At 33.0% G+C, this 13812-nt stretch overlaps 3 protein-coding genes across 6 annotated transcripts; 1 reads left to right on the top strand and 2 right to left on the bottom strand.

The window, feature by feature from the left end:
* Positions 1-1881: 1881 nt before the first annotated feature.
* Positions 1882-8596, bottom strand: LOC108564977 (tubulin polyglutamylase TTLL5). Of its 3 annotated transcripts, none has more exons than XM_017924198.1 (14): positions 8361-8596; positions 6093-6240; positions 5895-6029; positions 5542-5825; positions 5236-5478; positions 4879-5155; positions 4612-4811; positions 4331-4557; positions 4065-4275; positions 3792-4001; positions 3574-3730; positions 3364-3514; positions 3144-3307; positions 1882-2973 (listed from the first exon to the last, which is right to left on the bottom strand). In XM_017924198.1, the coding sequence occupies exons 2-14, from the start codon at positions 6188-6190 to the stop codon at positions 2760-2762; spliced, it is 2571 nt and encodes an 856-aa protein (XP_017779687.1). In that variant the 5' UTR covers positions 6191-6240; positions 8361-8596; the 3' UTR covers positions 1882-2759. The 3 variants fall into 3 exon arrangements, with proteins under 3 accessions (XP_017779687.1, XP_017779688.1, XP_017779689.1); XM_017924199.1 differs by lacking the exon at positions 8361-8596 and adding an exon at positions 8033-8149; XM_017924200.1 differs by lacking the exon at positions 5895-6029 and having other exon boundaries at positions 1884-2973.
* Positions 8597-8856: 260 nt separating this feature from the next.
* Positions 8857-12387, top strand: LOC108564975 (protein transport protein Sec23A). 2 transcript variants are annotated; one of them, XM_017924194.1, is made up of 8 exons: positions 8857-8979; positions 9201-9479; positions 9539-10383; positions 10445-11000; positions 11053-11379; positions 11439-11660; positions 11857-11883; positions 12253-12387. In XM_017924194.1, exons 2-8 carry the CDS (start codon positions 9201-9203, stop codon positions 12340-12342), a joined length of 2346 nt encoding a protein of 781 aa, XP_017779683.1. In that variant the 5' UTR covers positions 8857-8979; the 3' UTR covers positions 12343-12387. The 2 variants fall into 2 exon arrangements, with proteins under 2 accessions (XP_017779683.1, XP_017779684.1); XM_017924195.1 differs by lacking the exon at positions 11857-11883.
* Positions 12388-12648: 261 nt separating this feature from the next.
* LOC108564942 (calcineurin B homologous protein 1) lies at positions 12649-13553 on the bottom strand. The gene is made up of 3 exons (XM_017924142.1): positions 13351-13553; positions 13029-13292; positions 12649-12973 (listed from the first exon to the last, which is right to left on the bottom strand). The coding sequence occupies exons 1-3, from the start codon at positions 13415-13417 to the stop codon at positions 12735-12737; spliced, it is 570 nt and encodes a 189-aa protein (XP_017779631.1). The 5' UTR covers positions 13418-13553; the 3' UTR covers positions 12649-12734.
* Between the last annotated feature and the right edge of the window lie 259 nt (positions 13554-13812).

Genomic DNA, 13812 nt, shown 5'->3' on the forward strand with positions numbered 1-13812 from the left:
CTTAATTTATAAATACGAAATTGGGAAATATCGGATACTTATAGACATAATAATCATTGATACCGAATTATTCAAAAGACATAATTTTACTGAAAAGGCGATAGTTTACTAATATATTTAATAATGTCAACGTTAAAACTATATTAGATAAATTACTAATGACTTGAAAATTAATTAGAATGGAAATGCAAATTAAAACACTATTATTGTTACAAATATTAACTCCTAAAGAATTTTAAACATAAATTTAAAATACTAATATTAGTATATTACTAATATTAAAAGTATTTATTTTGTAAAATATAAAATATTATTCTTAACGAAATCTGAAAAGAGAAGCCAACACACATATTTTATCGAAATTAGTCTCTGGTTTATGTTTTCATACTTACGTGTGTAAGGTCATAAAATGGAAGCGTACGAACGATTTATTTATAATAACTTTATGAATACTTAGTTTACGAGTTATTGCTTACAAACATTCTGCAAACCCCATAAAAAATCATAATTAAATTAATGGTACTATTAATACACATAGATTCTGGTAATTATTTTTAACAGTAGGTTTTTCAAATTGTTTTAAGAGAAGGGTATAAAGTATTATTTCAGATTGATTAAATCACTGCTCTTTATTTCGAAAATACAGTAGGCCCTAAATATCACAATTGTGCTAAACCGTGCATTCATCAATCAAAACGGTAACAAAAATGAATAGAAATCACATTGATTCAATTCAACTATATGCTTACAAATTTCCCTTAATGGAGACACATCTTTGGAATTAAAATAAACATTGATTCATAATTCGCTGTTTTCTTGTTGTTGCAATAAATAAAAGAACCCGTTGACGATTAGCTAAAACTAATTAATGATGGTAACATCGATTGATTTCATATAAAAATACAAGAGGACCCGAGAAAACGTCAAAGCAATTGTAAATCGCGTAAACACACAACAACAACACTGAAAAACCTACCCTTACAAAAATATGAATTAGTATCAAATAGGAATAAATCACAACGATATATAAAGTAAATCAATTATTATTTCTATTATCAAACATTAGAAATTATAGTCATAATCATCACACAATGGTGAATATAATTTTTAATGTCTTTTAGAAATAGATGATCGCAATTTGCACAGCTAGTAGAAAAAAATGATTGTAGTTATATTAAAAATAATATCATTTGTATCTGGCTACATGCTACGCTCAATATATTCTATATTTATATAAATTTTAATCACTTCGATTCACAAAATTATCACTTCAAAAATATAGCAATTTCACAATTGGCAATTTTCTTTGAATTATAATTTACACACATCACATACTCGAGAATAAGATTTGCATCATTGTTTTGATCTTTAAAGCGATTACAAATATTCCTCATAAATATTCCTTTGTTTTAAAACGCAAATTGGTACAAATATCCAATTTGTTTGTACTAGCATGACTAAATTACGTTCAACTCTCGTAAATTTTATTTTTTAGATTACCGATTGCTTCATTAAAAATTGATAAACGTTGAGCTCTGGATTACAATAATTTATAAACAATGTATATATATTAAAAACGAAATGCAATTCATTCGCTAGAATTAAACTAAGTATTAACGAAACGTTGGAAAACAACGTGGATTAAGGATGGATAGGGATATGTTTGGAAAGCAAAACAAAAGTATAATGTGCATAATAATTTCTTTTGATAAAATAAACATAAGCAAAATAATAATATAAGATTATATAACCAAATTAAACATATTTTTGAGCATTCAAACAAAATTAAATAAAAAATAATTTAAGTAAATAATAAACAAACAAAAAAATGAGTATTATCCAAATAACTTAAAATAAAATGTGCTTTTCTTATGTTATGAACTATTTGATGGTAACTAATCTTTTATTTGAGAATTAATTAAATAAGTATCAAAAGTTGTAAAAAAAATTGGTAGATCAATTAGAAATTTTGAATCAAGCATAAAATTAGCTACAATCTTCGATTCAAAAATATTAGGTCCAACACGCTTTAAATTATCAAAAATTGAGTAAAGAGAGCATAAAACATAAATGTGTCAAATCAAATAAAACAGCCGGATAAATGTATCGTATCATACATTTTTCAAATGCAAATAAATTATAAAATAAAGGAAATAGAAATAATTGAGCTTAATATCACAAAACTAATTGTAATACCGAACTTAGTAGTTGCTTTTAATTGACTAAATAAAATGCGAGCCCCATCGTAAAAATGCCGTGATAATAGGAAAGAAAATAATGCAACATGGAATTTGATCTAAATGAAGCAAACTGAGTGGATTGTTCGAATTACTAACACGAATTCGATGCTATCTCCACTTTCCAGTTTGAAATTACCACCCGTGCAAATGTTTATTAATTAAAATTCATAATTCAATTCGCTGCATTACTTCCTTCTATAATCTACGATCTAAAATGGTATAAATTGGAATACCTTTCAACATGAATATATAAGGTTTGAAGCAATTTAAATATAGATAAATACGATCGCAACAATCAACAATCATTTCGATTTAAATATAACTTCATTGTATACGTTCTTCGTTGAAACTGATTCGCACCAGGGGCCAAAATAGAAAAAAAAATATAAATAATAATAAATGAGATAGACTAGAATATTGCAAGGAACGTGTACATCGCTATTGAACTTGTATCTTGTAGGGTAAGTGGAAGTAAAGCCTGCTTAATTTTCGATAAATATAACTATGCGACGTCGAAAATCATGACAATGGTGTCACTTTGACGCTTTTTTTGTCGGTTGCACGGCAACAGACTGAACTACCCGTTAGATTTGGCAGGCAACGCAAAAGCAAGCCCTGAATATTGGAAACTGGTGCACCACCCCCCGTTGTTGAATTGGTGTTGTTGGTGACCGAGGCGTTTGGTACGGTCTGCACATTTTGCAACATCAACACCTCTTCGAGATCGCACTCCCTGTAAAATATTGCCTTGACCATCCAATACTACATCAAGCAAATTACACTCAAAGCAAATATTATACCCCTTAAGATATAATCTATTGGTTGTTAATACTATGCATATGAACATACATTTATGTTTGTCAATTTAATACGAATTAAGTAATCGAAAATATTGGTACTTACCTGGCGTGCTCCAAAAAGTCTGAAAATAAATCCCTTGGTATTTGACTCGGCCTATCTAATTCGGCATACATTTCTGTCTCCCTGTTGTATAGATAGAGGAAATCGTTCAATTGCTTCGCCACAATAGCTGCTCTATCCTTTTCTGATAGTTTATGACTAGGAATCTACATCAAAGAAACTCTCACTATCAGAAATTGTAACCATAAAGAATTTAACCAACCTTAACGTTAAATGGACTTTTCAAATAACTCGAAGCCTTTTGCAGAAACTTAAGTACAATTTCAATGTGCCCTTCCTGGTTAGGATTCGATGAAATCCGCTTCAATACACAACATAAATACTGACTGAAAGTTTTCCTCGCTTCGACTTGCCTAATAAATCGAAGTGTGTAAAATTAAAAATGTCAGATTTAGTTTTTGCTAAAACTTACGACATGCGTTTTCCGTTCTTCATGAGATCACTAACTTGTCGCTTCAGATCCATAGAATGCGTCTCTTTCACCGGTTTCTTCATAATTCCCAATGCAGACTTATGACCCTGTATCAACTTACGCTCGTAACGATCTTGTCTTGGAGTCGATAGTGCACCTAAATCATCGTTTTAAAATAATAAAACCGAACATACATAAATGCTTTTTTATCCGATTACTTTCATATTTGCGCACGCTATCCAATGATGAATCACGTTTTCGATCTAAAGAGTTTCGGGAGTAATGCTTGCTGTCCCTGAGAATGGGCGGCGTCATTGGGACGTCTGGGAAGAGGTGCATGTAAAGTATTTGATTGTTGTTATGTTGCGACATCATGCTAAATGGAACAGAACTATTGCTTCCGGAAATTGGAATGCCAGTCACAGGCTCTATAATCAAAAAAGTAACAAAGTTAAAGAACAACGCAATATAAAGAGCTGAAATTCTCCTACCTAAATATTGCGAGTACTTTGTCCAGCTGTCTACAGCCGGGAAAATTCGTACAAATCCACCGCGTCGCTCGAACTGAGCTTTCACATTCTTCAACATCTTCAACTCTTCGTTTGTCAACGATGCAGTCGATAGGTTCACACTCTGTCTACTATTCGAGTTCTTTTTTGGCAGTGTATTGCTTAACCCGTCAGCCGAATGGACTCTTCGGCACTGAAATTACGTGATAATTGACGGGATATTTAATCACAACACAAGCTTAACTTACATTGCTTAATTTCATCTTTAAACTTTTATTGCTATTCGTTGGACTTGTGGTTGGTCTCAAGATAGGATCAACAGCTGGTATACCAACTAATGTCAATAAGTCAGATAACATTGCTGATTTCAATCTTACGTCTAATGGACTGTCGCAACCCAAAGATGGCGAAAGATTAACCTCCAAAAGCCAGGGCTTCAAATTCTCATCAATAAGGATATCAAAACCATACAATTCTAAAAATTAATATACAATAATAATATTCGAATCATTATGAAAAATTGATTTACCGAAACAATTAGCAGCATTTGGAACAAACATCTTGCAAGCGGTAACAATAGAGTTACCAGAAGACAAAATGGCTTTAATGACGAGATCTTCTACCTGCGACATCAAAGAAGCTGTATCTTTGCCTTGAGACTTCAGATGTCTTAAAAGAGCACTTAATGTCCATTTATGACCCACGTTTTCAACGCTGGGATCGTCCGATCTACGCACACATAAAAAAAAACAATAATTATCAATAAATACAAGACATTTGTAATACCGAAACTGACTTGACGTAATCGCTGTGATACTTGTTGATACTATAATTACACAAATGCATGCAAGGATTCCACAGTTGCTTGTGCGTCGTGTCATATTTGACAGTAGCGAATCGTACCATTCCCTCTTCGTAGATGTAAATCAACAAGGGATCAAATGATGTTACAGCTACATACAATCTTAAATCGCACTTATGTCCCTTAATCAATAGTGGCCTTGAAATGTACTTGGCCACTACGACGGGCTCTTCCAATGGAACTTGGGTAGGTGTTTCAACAATATAAATACCTACAAATAAATTGAATAAAACAGTCTGATCCGAAGGAATCCTATGAAGATGAAACGTAATAAAAGTGTGTGATTAATACCTCTTCCACGACTTGAAGCCGCGGGTTTTATAATCCAAGGACCCTTGATCCTGTGATGCGAGGAGCACAACTCCTTGTATTCCGAAGGCATCAGGAAAGTCTGAGGAATAAAATCGAAATGTTTATAGCCCTTCGCGTGCTGCATCCTCTCTATATTTTTATACAATCTATCCTTGCGTGTCAATTCGTAAGAGCGAGGGAAATGATTCACTCTTTGGTGTGGCGCCAAAGACCTCAAAACACCTATAAATATTTTTTTAATTTTACACGTAGTGAAACTTCTAAAATAGAGACGTTTTCTAATACCTGGTTTCGGATGGGCCCCGGTCCATAGTAGATTGAAATCGTTCGAATTTGATGCTGCCTCGGTAATTCCATGGCATTCCAGCAGTTTTGCCAGAAGTTTTGTTTCTGCTTGCACACAGCGGTACGTTATGTGCATCTTGTGACCAGGTTTCAAATGAACGGAGGTTTCTGATGAATTGGCTAAAGCCGACGATCGGAACACGAGCAAGGCATTGCGCGAGCCCAATGATCCTCCAACTAGCCAACGATCATTTGGCAATCCTACTTCCTGCGATATTTCCTTTCTATAAATTGTAAAACGTAAGAGACATTCGATTCATTCAAGCAGATTAAATTGCAAAAGTAACAAACACCTCAAACTCTTCACACATAGTTGCTTGCGTATCAGACTTGGACTTTTCAGGAATTCAGCGGAAAGGGACTTGGAAATAATCTTTTGGTCGTTTTTCCACGGTACATAGTCTACTTCAGTATCTTGTTCTGCTAATCTAATATTGTAATAGGAAATTTCAGTTGAGGAATAGGATCGAAAAATTCATTGCAATACTTACGGTCTCAAATCGGTAACGCCTGGTTTGTGAGTAGTCTGAAACTTGATTTCTGCTGTTGATACTCTATCGTTCAAAGTGTCGCCCTGAGGATTTTCCATTTTCGCAACTTACGCATACAAACACACACTTCTGTTTTGTTTAACTAAAACTGAAATAAACATAAAATGCATTATAAATAAACAAGAAAATTCGATATAACGAAATACCAAGAAGACAAGTATAAATGTTTAAAGTTTCAACTGTGAATGGCAGTTTTTTAGTGGAAAGACCTGGTGAAATCACCCTTTGCATGTAAACTTGTAATATCAGTTAAACGATGTTTGCATGTCTCAGTAAATCTTAAAAACTACTTACAAAGTAACACATGATATCAAATAAATAATAAGTTTTTGAAATTATATAAATAACATGTATTTCACGATATAAAAACTTGCTTTACACAACTCTAAATGCCACAACTTCACGCTCTCCATGAATATTTCGGCGATTTCCTGTTTATACTCAATCGACGTTATAAATAACTTTTGGGCGAAACAAAATGTAAACTATCCATAAATGATGTTATATTCATTTTTCATTATATATTCTGTCTACTATTTACCAACACTTCAGCACCCAGTTTTGTCAAATAACAATATACCGGACTAATCGAGGAACTAAACAAAAAAATAATCCTGACAACCATTTATATATTAAAACAAATACTTTCTGTGCCTATATGTGGCCAATAAATATTTAAATCCGGACTGATCGCACTATGCGAGGTATTGCTCTACTGTAAATTATGTTAGTATATAGAGTAGAAATTGACTTCTATCAGATGCTTATAATAAAACTTATTAAAATTATTTCATAATCATGAGTAATTTGTAATTTGATACATTGCCTTTTAATAATACATTAATTTCAAATTAACACTAATTTACATGTTAACAAAATTAAGTCTTTGTATAGTTTAAAGAAATGTTTCAATCTATATTTTACTAAAACATACATACTTTTAAATCAACAACTAAACGAACACTGTTAAATTAATGCACTTTGTCTGAATTTTTTCAGTCACGATATTAATGAAATAATTAATTATGCTCAAACCTTAATTTAATTAATGGAATATTCGAATTTAGGTCACTAAATAGCCGATGAGATGTGAACAAATAAACGAGCGTAATGTTAACTGGCTTTATATATGTGTGTATATATAACAGTAATACAATATAATGGAAATAACGCCAAATGTGGAGAATCCAAGGTCTGCAAGTATACATTATGTCATACCGAAGTAATCTGTTTAAAAAACATCAGTGTAAATGGATGTATTACCCATAAGTTCAAAGACCTTAAAACAATCAATTTTTATGTATAGCTAATTAGAAAAAAAAATGCGTCTCAATAATAACAATTATTAAATTTATAATAAATATGTTAAAATTAAAAAAAAATCTAAATAACTTTTCATTATTTTCTGATTCAATTATATATATTTTTATTTTGTTAATAGTAAATTAATGATATATAATAACAAGGCATATTATATTGTTTTCATGATTCAGTGCTATTTTATAAATAATCACCCATTGCACAATTGTATTTTATGCTGTACCAGAATCTCTTTGCTTAATGTATGCCAAAAATATGAGTCTGCATACAAATTTATTTTTGATGATGACATGCATATGCATCATCATGCATACTTAATTAACATTTTTTTTGGAAGGATAAATAAAAGAGGATAAATTTCAATAATTCATACACCCTCCTCAATTACAATTAAAAAAGCTGAATAATATATGTAATTAAACGCGTATTTTTTGTAGAGTTTTCATATGTCATATATTTATTATTAATGCAAATTTTAAATAAAAACTTAAAATTATAATGTTAATTATTAATTATAAATTAATGAAACTTTAGTGCAGGTGAATAATAAATGTACTTACTCTTCACAGACAGTTGGTTAAATAAATTAGAGCAAATTTAAAAGAGAAAGTATAGATTTTTATGACTAAACCTCAGGAGCCAAAAAAAAAGGCTGATGGTTAGGACTTGGCAGACAAAGTGGATGTACACAAAAAAAATCGTATGTGAAATACATGTATCTATGAACTGAATAAGGCTGTGAAGAACTGTATATCCATAGCCAAATAAGCAATGAACGAGGTTATAATTTAACGACAAATATGGTACAATAATTATTAATTCAGCACAGCATGAGATTCTAATAGGATGATGGCAGATTAAGAAGCGAGAAACGCCGACATAACTCACATTTTGATTCGGGCCAGAAGTTCGCACGTTACATTCTAATTACTACGGCCGGATAGAAAATTTGGACACTTAATTAATAATGTTTTCCTAACTTTTATTTTGACAATACTTCAAATTTTTTAATTTTCCCAACTACACGCACGCCATTTTGTTTATTTTCTCCGCAGCCAATAAAGTAGAATCCTGCATACCGACCTAACATATGTCCTTTTCCTCTGTTTGTGCATGTGTGCGTCTACGCTTGACTGACAGATCATGACAGATACTTAACACATTGCCAAATTGTTTATTTTAGTTCCGTTATAAATAGACTATGATTTATTGAAATAGAAAATAGTGATTTCAATATATTTCCTTATAAGAATTCCAATACAATTATTCAAGGAACCATTAGAAATAGCTATACTTATAATTTTTTTAGTAGATTTGAAATATTCGATATGACAAGTATCTAATACTTAAGATCTGGCAACGATGTAACTCATTGACAATTGTAATCGCCACCCTGTCAGGGTGACGTGGAGTTACAATTTGTGTTTTGGTTTTCTCGTTAATTCCTTTAATTAAACGATCTGTGCATTGGTTAAGATCATAAGTAGTATTCATACTTATAGCCATCGTAAGTTGCATTATCAAATTTTGCAAAATTTCTTAAATTTCACTCATTAATTTGTTCATTAAACCCTGACACATATCTTGTATTTAATGTTTTATACACTAATCGTTATCAATTCATCAGTTATTGATATTGAATGACCCATAAAGCTAGTAAACTATAACATGAATTGAAAATTGTATTCAAGATTAACTTAATTTATATACTTTTTTTTACATGGGAAGATGGCTACATATGAAGAATACATTCAACAGAATGAGGATCGAGATGGTGTAAGGTGTACTTGGAATGTTTGGCCCTCAAGTAGAATTGAGGCAACCAGGCTAGTGGTGCCACTGGGTTGCTTGTACCAACCCATCAAGGAACGCCCGGACTTGCCTCCCATTCAATATGATCCTGTACTATGTACTAGAAACAATTGCAGGGCAATTTTGAATCCAATGTGCCAGGTTGACTATAAAGCGAAATTGTGGGTGTGCAATTTCTGTTTCCAACGAAATCCAGTAAGAATTAATATATTAATTTAAAAAAATATAAGTGTAATGTGTATTCTCCATTGTAGTTCCCACCTCAATATGCTGCAATTTCTGAGCAACATCAACCCGCTGAATTGATGCCTGGATTTTCAACTATTGAATACACCATCACAAGGGCACAATGCATGCCTCCAATTTACCTTCTTGTTGTTGATACATGCATGGATGATGATGAGCTGGGCGCGCTTAAAGATTCTCTTCAGATGTCTCTGAGCTTGATGCCTCCAAATGCTCTCATTGGTTTGATAACCTTTGGTAAAATGGTTCAAGTGCATGAATTAGGTACTGAAGGATGCAGCAAGTCTTACGTGTTTCGCGGTACTAAGGATTTAACAGCGAAACAAATACAAGACATGTTGGGTATTGGAAAGGTTGGAGCTGCTCCTGCACCTCAGCAGCAGCAAATGCGTCCTGGACAGCAACAGCAGCAGATGGTTCCTGCTGCTAATAGATTCTTGCAACCGCTTTCGAAGTGCGACATGAGCTTAACCGATCTGATTGGAGAACTTCAAAAGGATCCGTGGCCAGTACCGCAAGGTAAAAGGTCGTTAAGATCTACAGGAGCTGCTATGTCTATTGCTGTTGGATTACTGGAGTGCACTTATGCCAACACTGGCGCTAGAATTATGATGTTCCTGGGTGGTCCATGCTCTCAAGGTCCCGGTCAAGTGGTCAATGATGATCTAAAACAGCCTATCAGATCGCATCACGATATCCATAAGGATAATGCGAAATACATGAAGAAGGGCATCAAGCATTACGAAGGCTTAGCTATGAGAGCCGCAAGTAACAGCCATTGCGTTGATATTTACTCTTGCGCTTTGGATCAAACTGGTTTGATGGAGATGAAACAATGTTGTAACTCAACTGGGTAAAGATTAAATAATTTTACTGTTGTATTTCAAACAATAATTTTATTTTATATATTTTAGTGGACATATGGTAATGGGAGATTCGTTCAATTCTTCGTTGTTCAAGCAGACATTCCAACGAGTATTTGCCAAAGATCCAAAGGGAGATCTTAAGATGGCTTTCAATGCAACACTTGAAGTGAAATGTTCTCGTGAACTTAAAATTCAAGGCGGTATCGGATCATGCGTTTCTCTTAACAACAAGAGTTCTTTAGTTTCTGATACCGAGATAGGCATGGGCAACACTGTTCAGTGGAAGATGTGCACTTTGAATCCTAGTACTACAATAGCCTTGTTCTTTGAAGTGGTCAATCAGCATGCCGCACCTATACCACAGGGAGGACGCGGTTGCATCCAGTTCATAACGCAATACCAGCACGCCAATGGCCAGCGTAAGATTAGAGTTACTACTATTGCAAGGAACTGGGCGGATGCTACTGCAAATTTACATCATATCAGCGCTGGTTTCGATCAGGAAGCTGCAGCAGTTTTAATGTCGCGTATGGTTGTATACCGCGCGGAATCGGACGATGGTCCAGATGTTTTGAGATGGGTCGACAGAATGTTGATTCGATTGGTACGTTTTATAGAAATATCCATTTAATTAATTAAAATATTATCAATTTCAGTGCCAGAAGTTCGGAGAATACAACAGAGACGATCCAAACAGTTTTAGATTAAGCGAAAATTTCAGTTTGTATCCGCAATTCATGTACCATCTGCGTAGGTCACAGTTTCTGCAGGTGTTCAATAATTCACCCGATGAAACTAGCTACTACAGACATATGCTGATGCGCGAGGACTTAACACAATCCTTGATCATGATTCAGCCAATTTTGTATAGCTACAGTTTCAACGGGCCACCAGAACCCGTTCTGCTTGATACGAGCTCAATCCAACCAGATAGAATTCTACTCATGGACACATTTTTCCAAATACTCATTTTCCATGGAGAGGTAAGAAACTACAAAAAAAATCTTATTACTTTTTTTTATTGTTAAATTTTCTTTTGTAGACTATTGCTCAATGGCGTAACTTAAAATACCAAGATATGCCCGAATACGAGAACTTCAGGCAACTTTTACAAGCGCCAGTTGATGACGCTCAGGAGATTTTGCAAACTAGGTTCCCTATGCCCAGATACATTGACACTGAACAAGGTGGATCACAGGCCAGATTCTTGTTGTCTAAAGTCAACCCAAGCCAAACACACAACAATATGTATGCCTATGGAGGGGTGAGTCTTATATTTTCTATTTATATTATTAAGATACATTTATATAACACACAGAACAAAGTTCTTATTTCAAGTCATTTACATATTTTGGTGATTGATCTTATCCAATTGTTTCATTGTTTTTTTTTTAATTGTTTACTTACAAGAAACTTTTTCGTTTATTTTATTTTTCATATTACCTTTTTGTACGGATTAGGGAATGCCCGGCACAATGACATCAGTGGTAAATTGAATATTTTGATTATCTGGGGGTGTCGGAACGCTTATACATACACATAAAAACATACATGCATATCATATATACACAACAGCTTATGTATTAAAACCAACGAAATTATTTAAATTTAGTTGGATCAGAGTCTACATACATTCTGTGTTTCCAGTTGATAAATAAGTTACTACTCACTCGTGTTATGTAAACCACATAATTGAGGAGTAAATAAAAATAAACTTATGTATCAACTATGATAAGTGTTATCATTGTTTAAGTGTCACATATTTAAGTCACATTTTCATTGTTATCGCATTGCTTTTTACGATCTAATGCAAAAAAAATATTCGTTCAAGTTTTAAATAAATTATTTTTTTATAGGATGGTGGTGCTCCGGTCCTCACAGACGACGTGTCTCTGCAAGTATTCATGGATCACTTGAAAAAGCTAGCAGTATCCTCAACGGCATAAGCGTAGAGTTATATTTTAAAAATAAATTTATATTTTCCCCCCCTCGTAAATGTTTTATTTATATATATATCAGTGTTTTTATTTTTCATGGAATTTTGTATAATAGACATTTTTATTTAGAGAAATTATTTGCCCCTTTGAAAATTATATGTGCTTGAGGATAACTGGTTATGAAAAAACTGTATTTACAAAAAAATGGTATTAAATTTTAATTTGGAGAAGTTTTGTTTTAAATTGTTTAATAGAATCCAAAAAAAAAAACATTAAAATTGACTATGCAACCAATTCATTTAAAAATATACCACCCTATACAAATCTATACAATAAATATCTGCTTACAAATAAATACGTTGAATGAAATACTTAAAAAAAGAGAGAAAACTTAGTTCAATTTAACTTAGGAATCTGATGCTCATCTTCTGTTCCACGTCGGTTCTCTGCAAAGCCTTGCAGAATTCCTCAAACGAAATTTTCTGGTCACCGTCCTCATCCGCCTCCAAAATTGTACGCTCCGCAATACTGCTCAGCTGCTCCTCGCCGATGTTTGCACCAACCATCATGTGAAGAATAGCCAAGAGCTCTTCCCTTGTGATCATATTATCATTGTCCAGATCATACATTTTGAAAGCAACTGAAATCATCAATCACATAAATAAACCTTAAATACTGCATTGGTTATTACATACATTGCAATTTCTGTTCCCTTGAGTTATTCTTGTTCTCCTTATTCTTCTTCACAGGCCTAAAGTGAGCTAGGACACTCAAGAATTGCCTGAAATTCACTCTATCACCAGTGTCACCTTCGAAGAAACTGTTCACAATTCTTTCTCCAAGTGGGTTGATGGCAATTTCAGGGATTCTCAAGAAATCCTCACGACTCAATGAACCATAATCTCCTCTATCCAAGGAGGTGAAACGTGAATACAATCGTTCAATTTGATTGGAAGTAACTGGAAATAATGAATAATTGTATGTTTGTTTTCATGGTCAATCTCCATGTTTACTTACATCCAGTGTCTTGTTGCAGCTGCGAAATTTCCTCTTCGCGTAAAAGCAATGATGATCTGTTGCCCATTTTGACGTCGTCACAAAACAAAGTGCAGGAGGTTAATTAATTAACTTGAGGACTTTAATCAAGCTTAATGAAAACTAGTTTATCTTATCATATGACCGATGCAATCTTGCTTAGACTTGGTTCAGGTTCTGACAATTTTGACGTTTATTAATATTAATTAATACTCATAGGTGTCACTGTTTCAATTTTTAATTGTAAATTTGTATTTTTTAATACAACAAATATTTTGCATTTAACATTGATAAACAATTTTTAAAGATGTTTGACTAGTAACAAAAGTTTCGCCAAATTATCCTCTATTTCTTTCATTAAACCTGTCTAGGCCTAATAAATAAATAAATACATATAAAATATAGTATATAATAATTTAGGAGTTATAAACTGAAGAATAAAGT

This window comes from Nicrophorus vespilloides, unplaced genomic scaffold, assembly GCF_001412225.1.
Source record: "Nicrophorus vespilloides isolate i.1.1-1 unplaced genomic scaffold, Nicve_v1.0, whole genome shotgun sequence".
NCBI classification, from domain to species: domain Eukaryota; kingdom Metazoa; phylum Arthropoda; class Insecta; order Coleoptera; family Silphidae; genus Nicrophorus; species Nicrophorus vespilloides.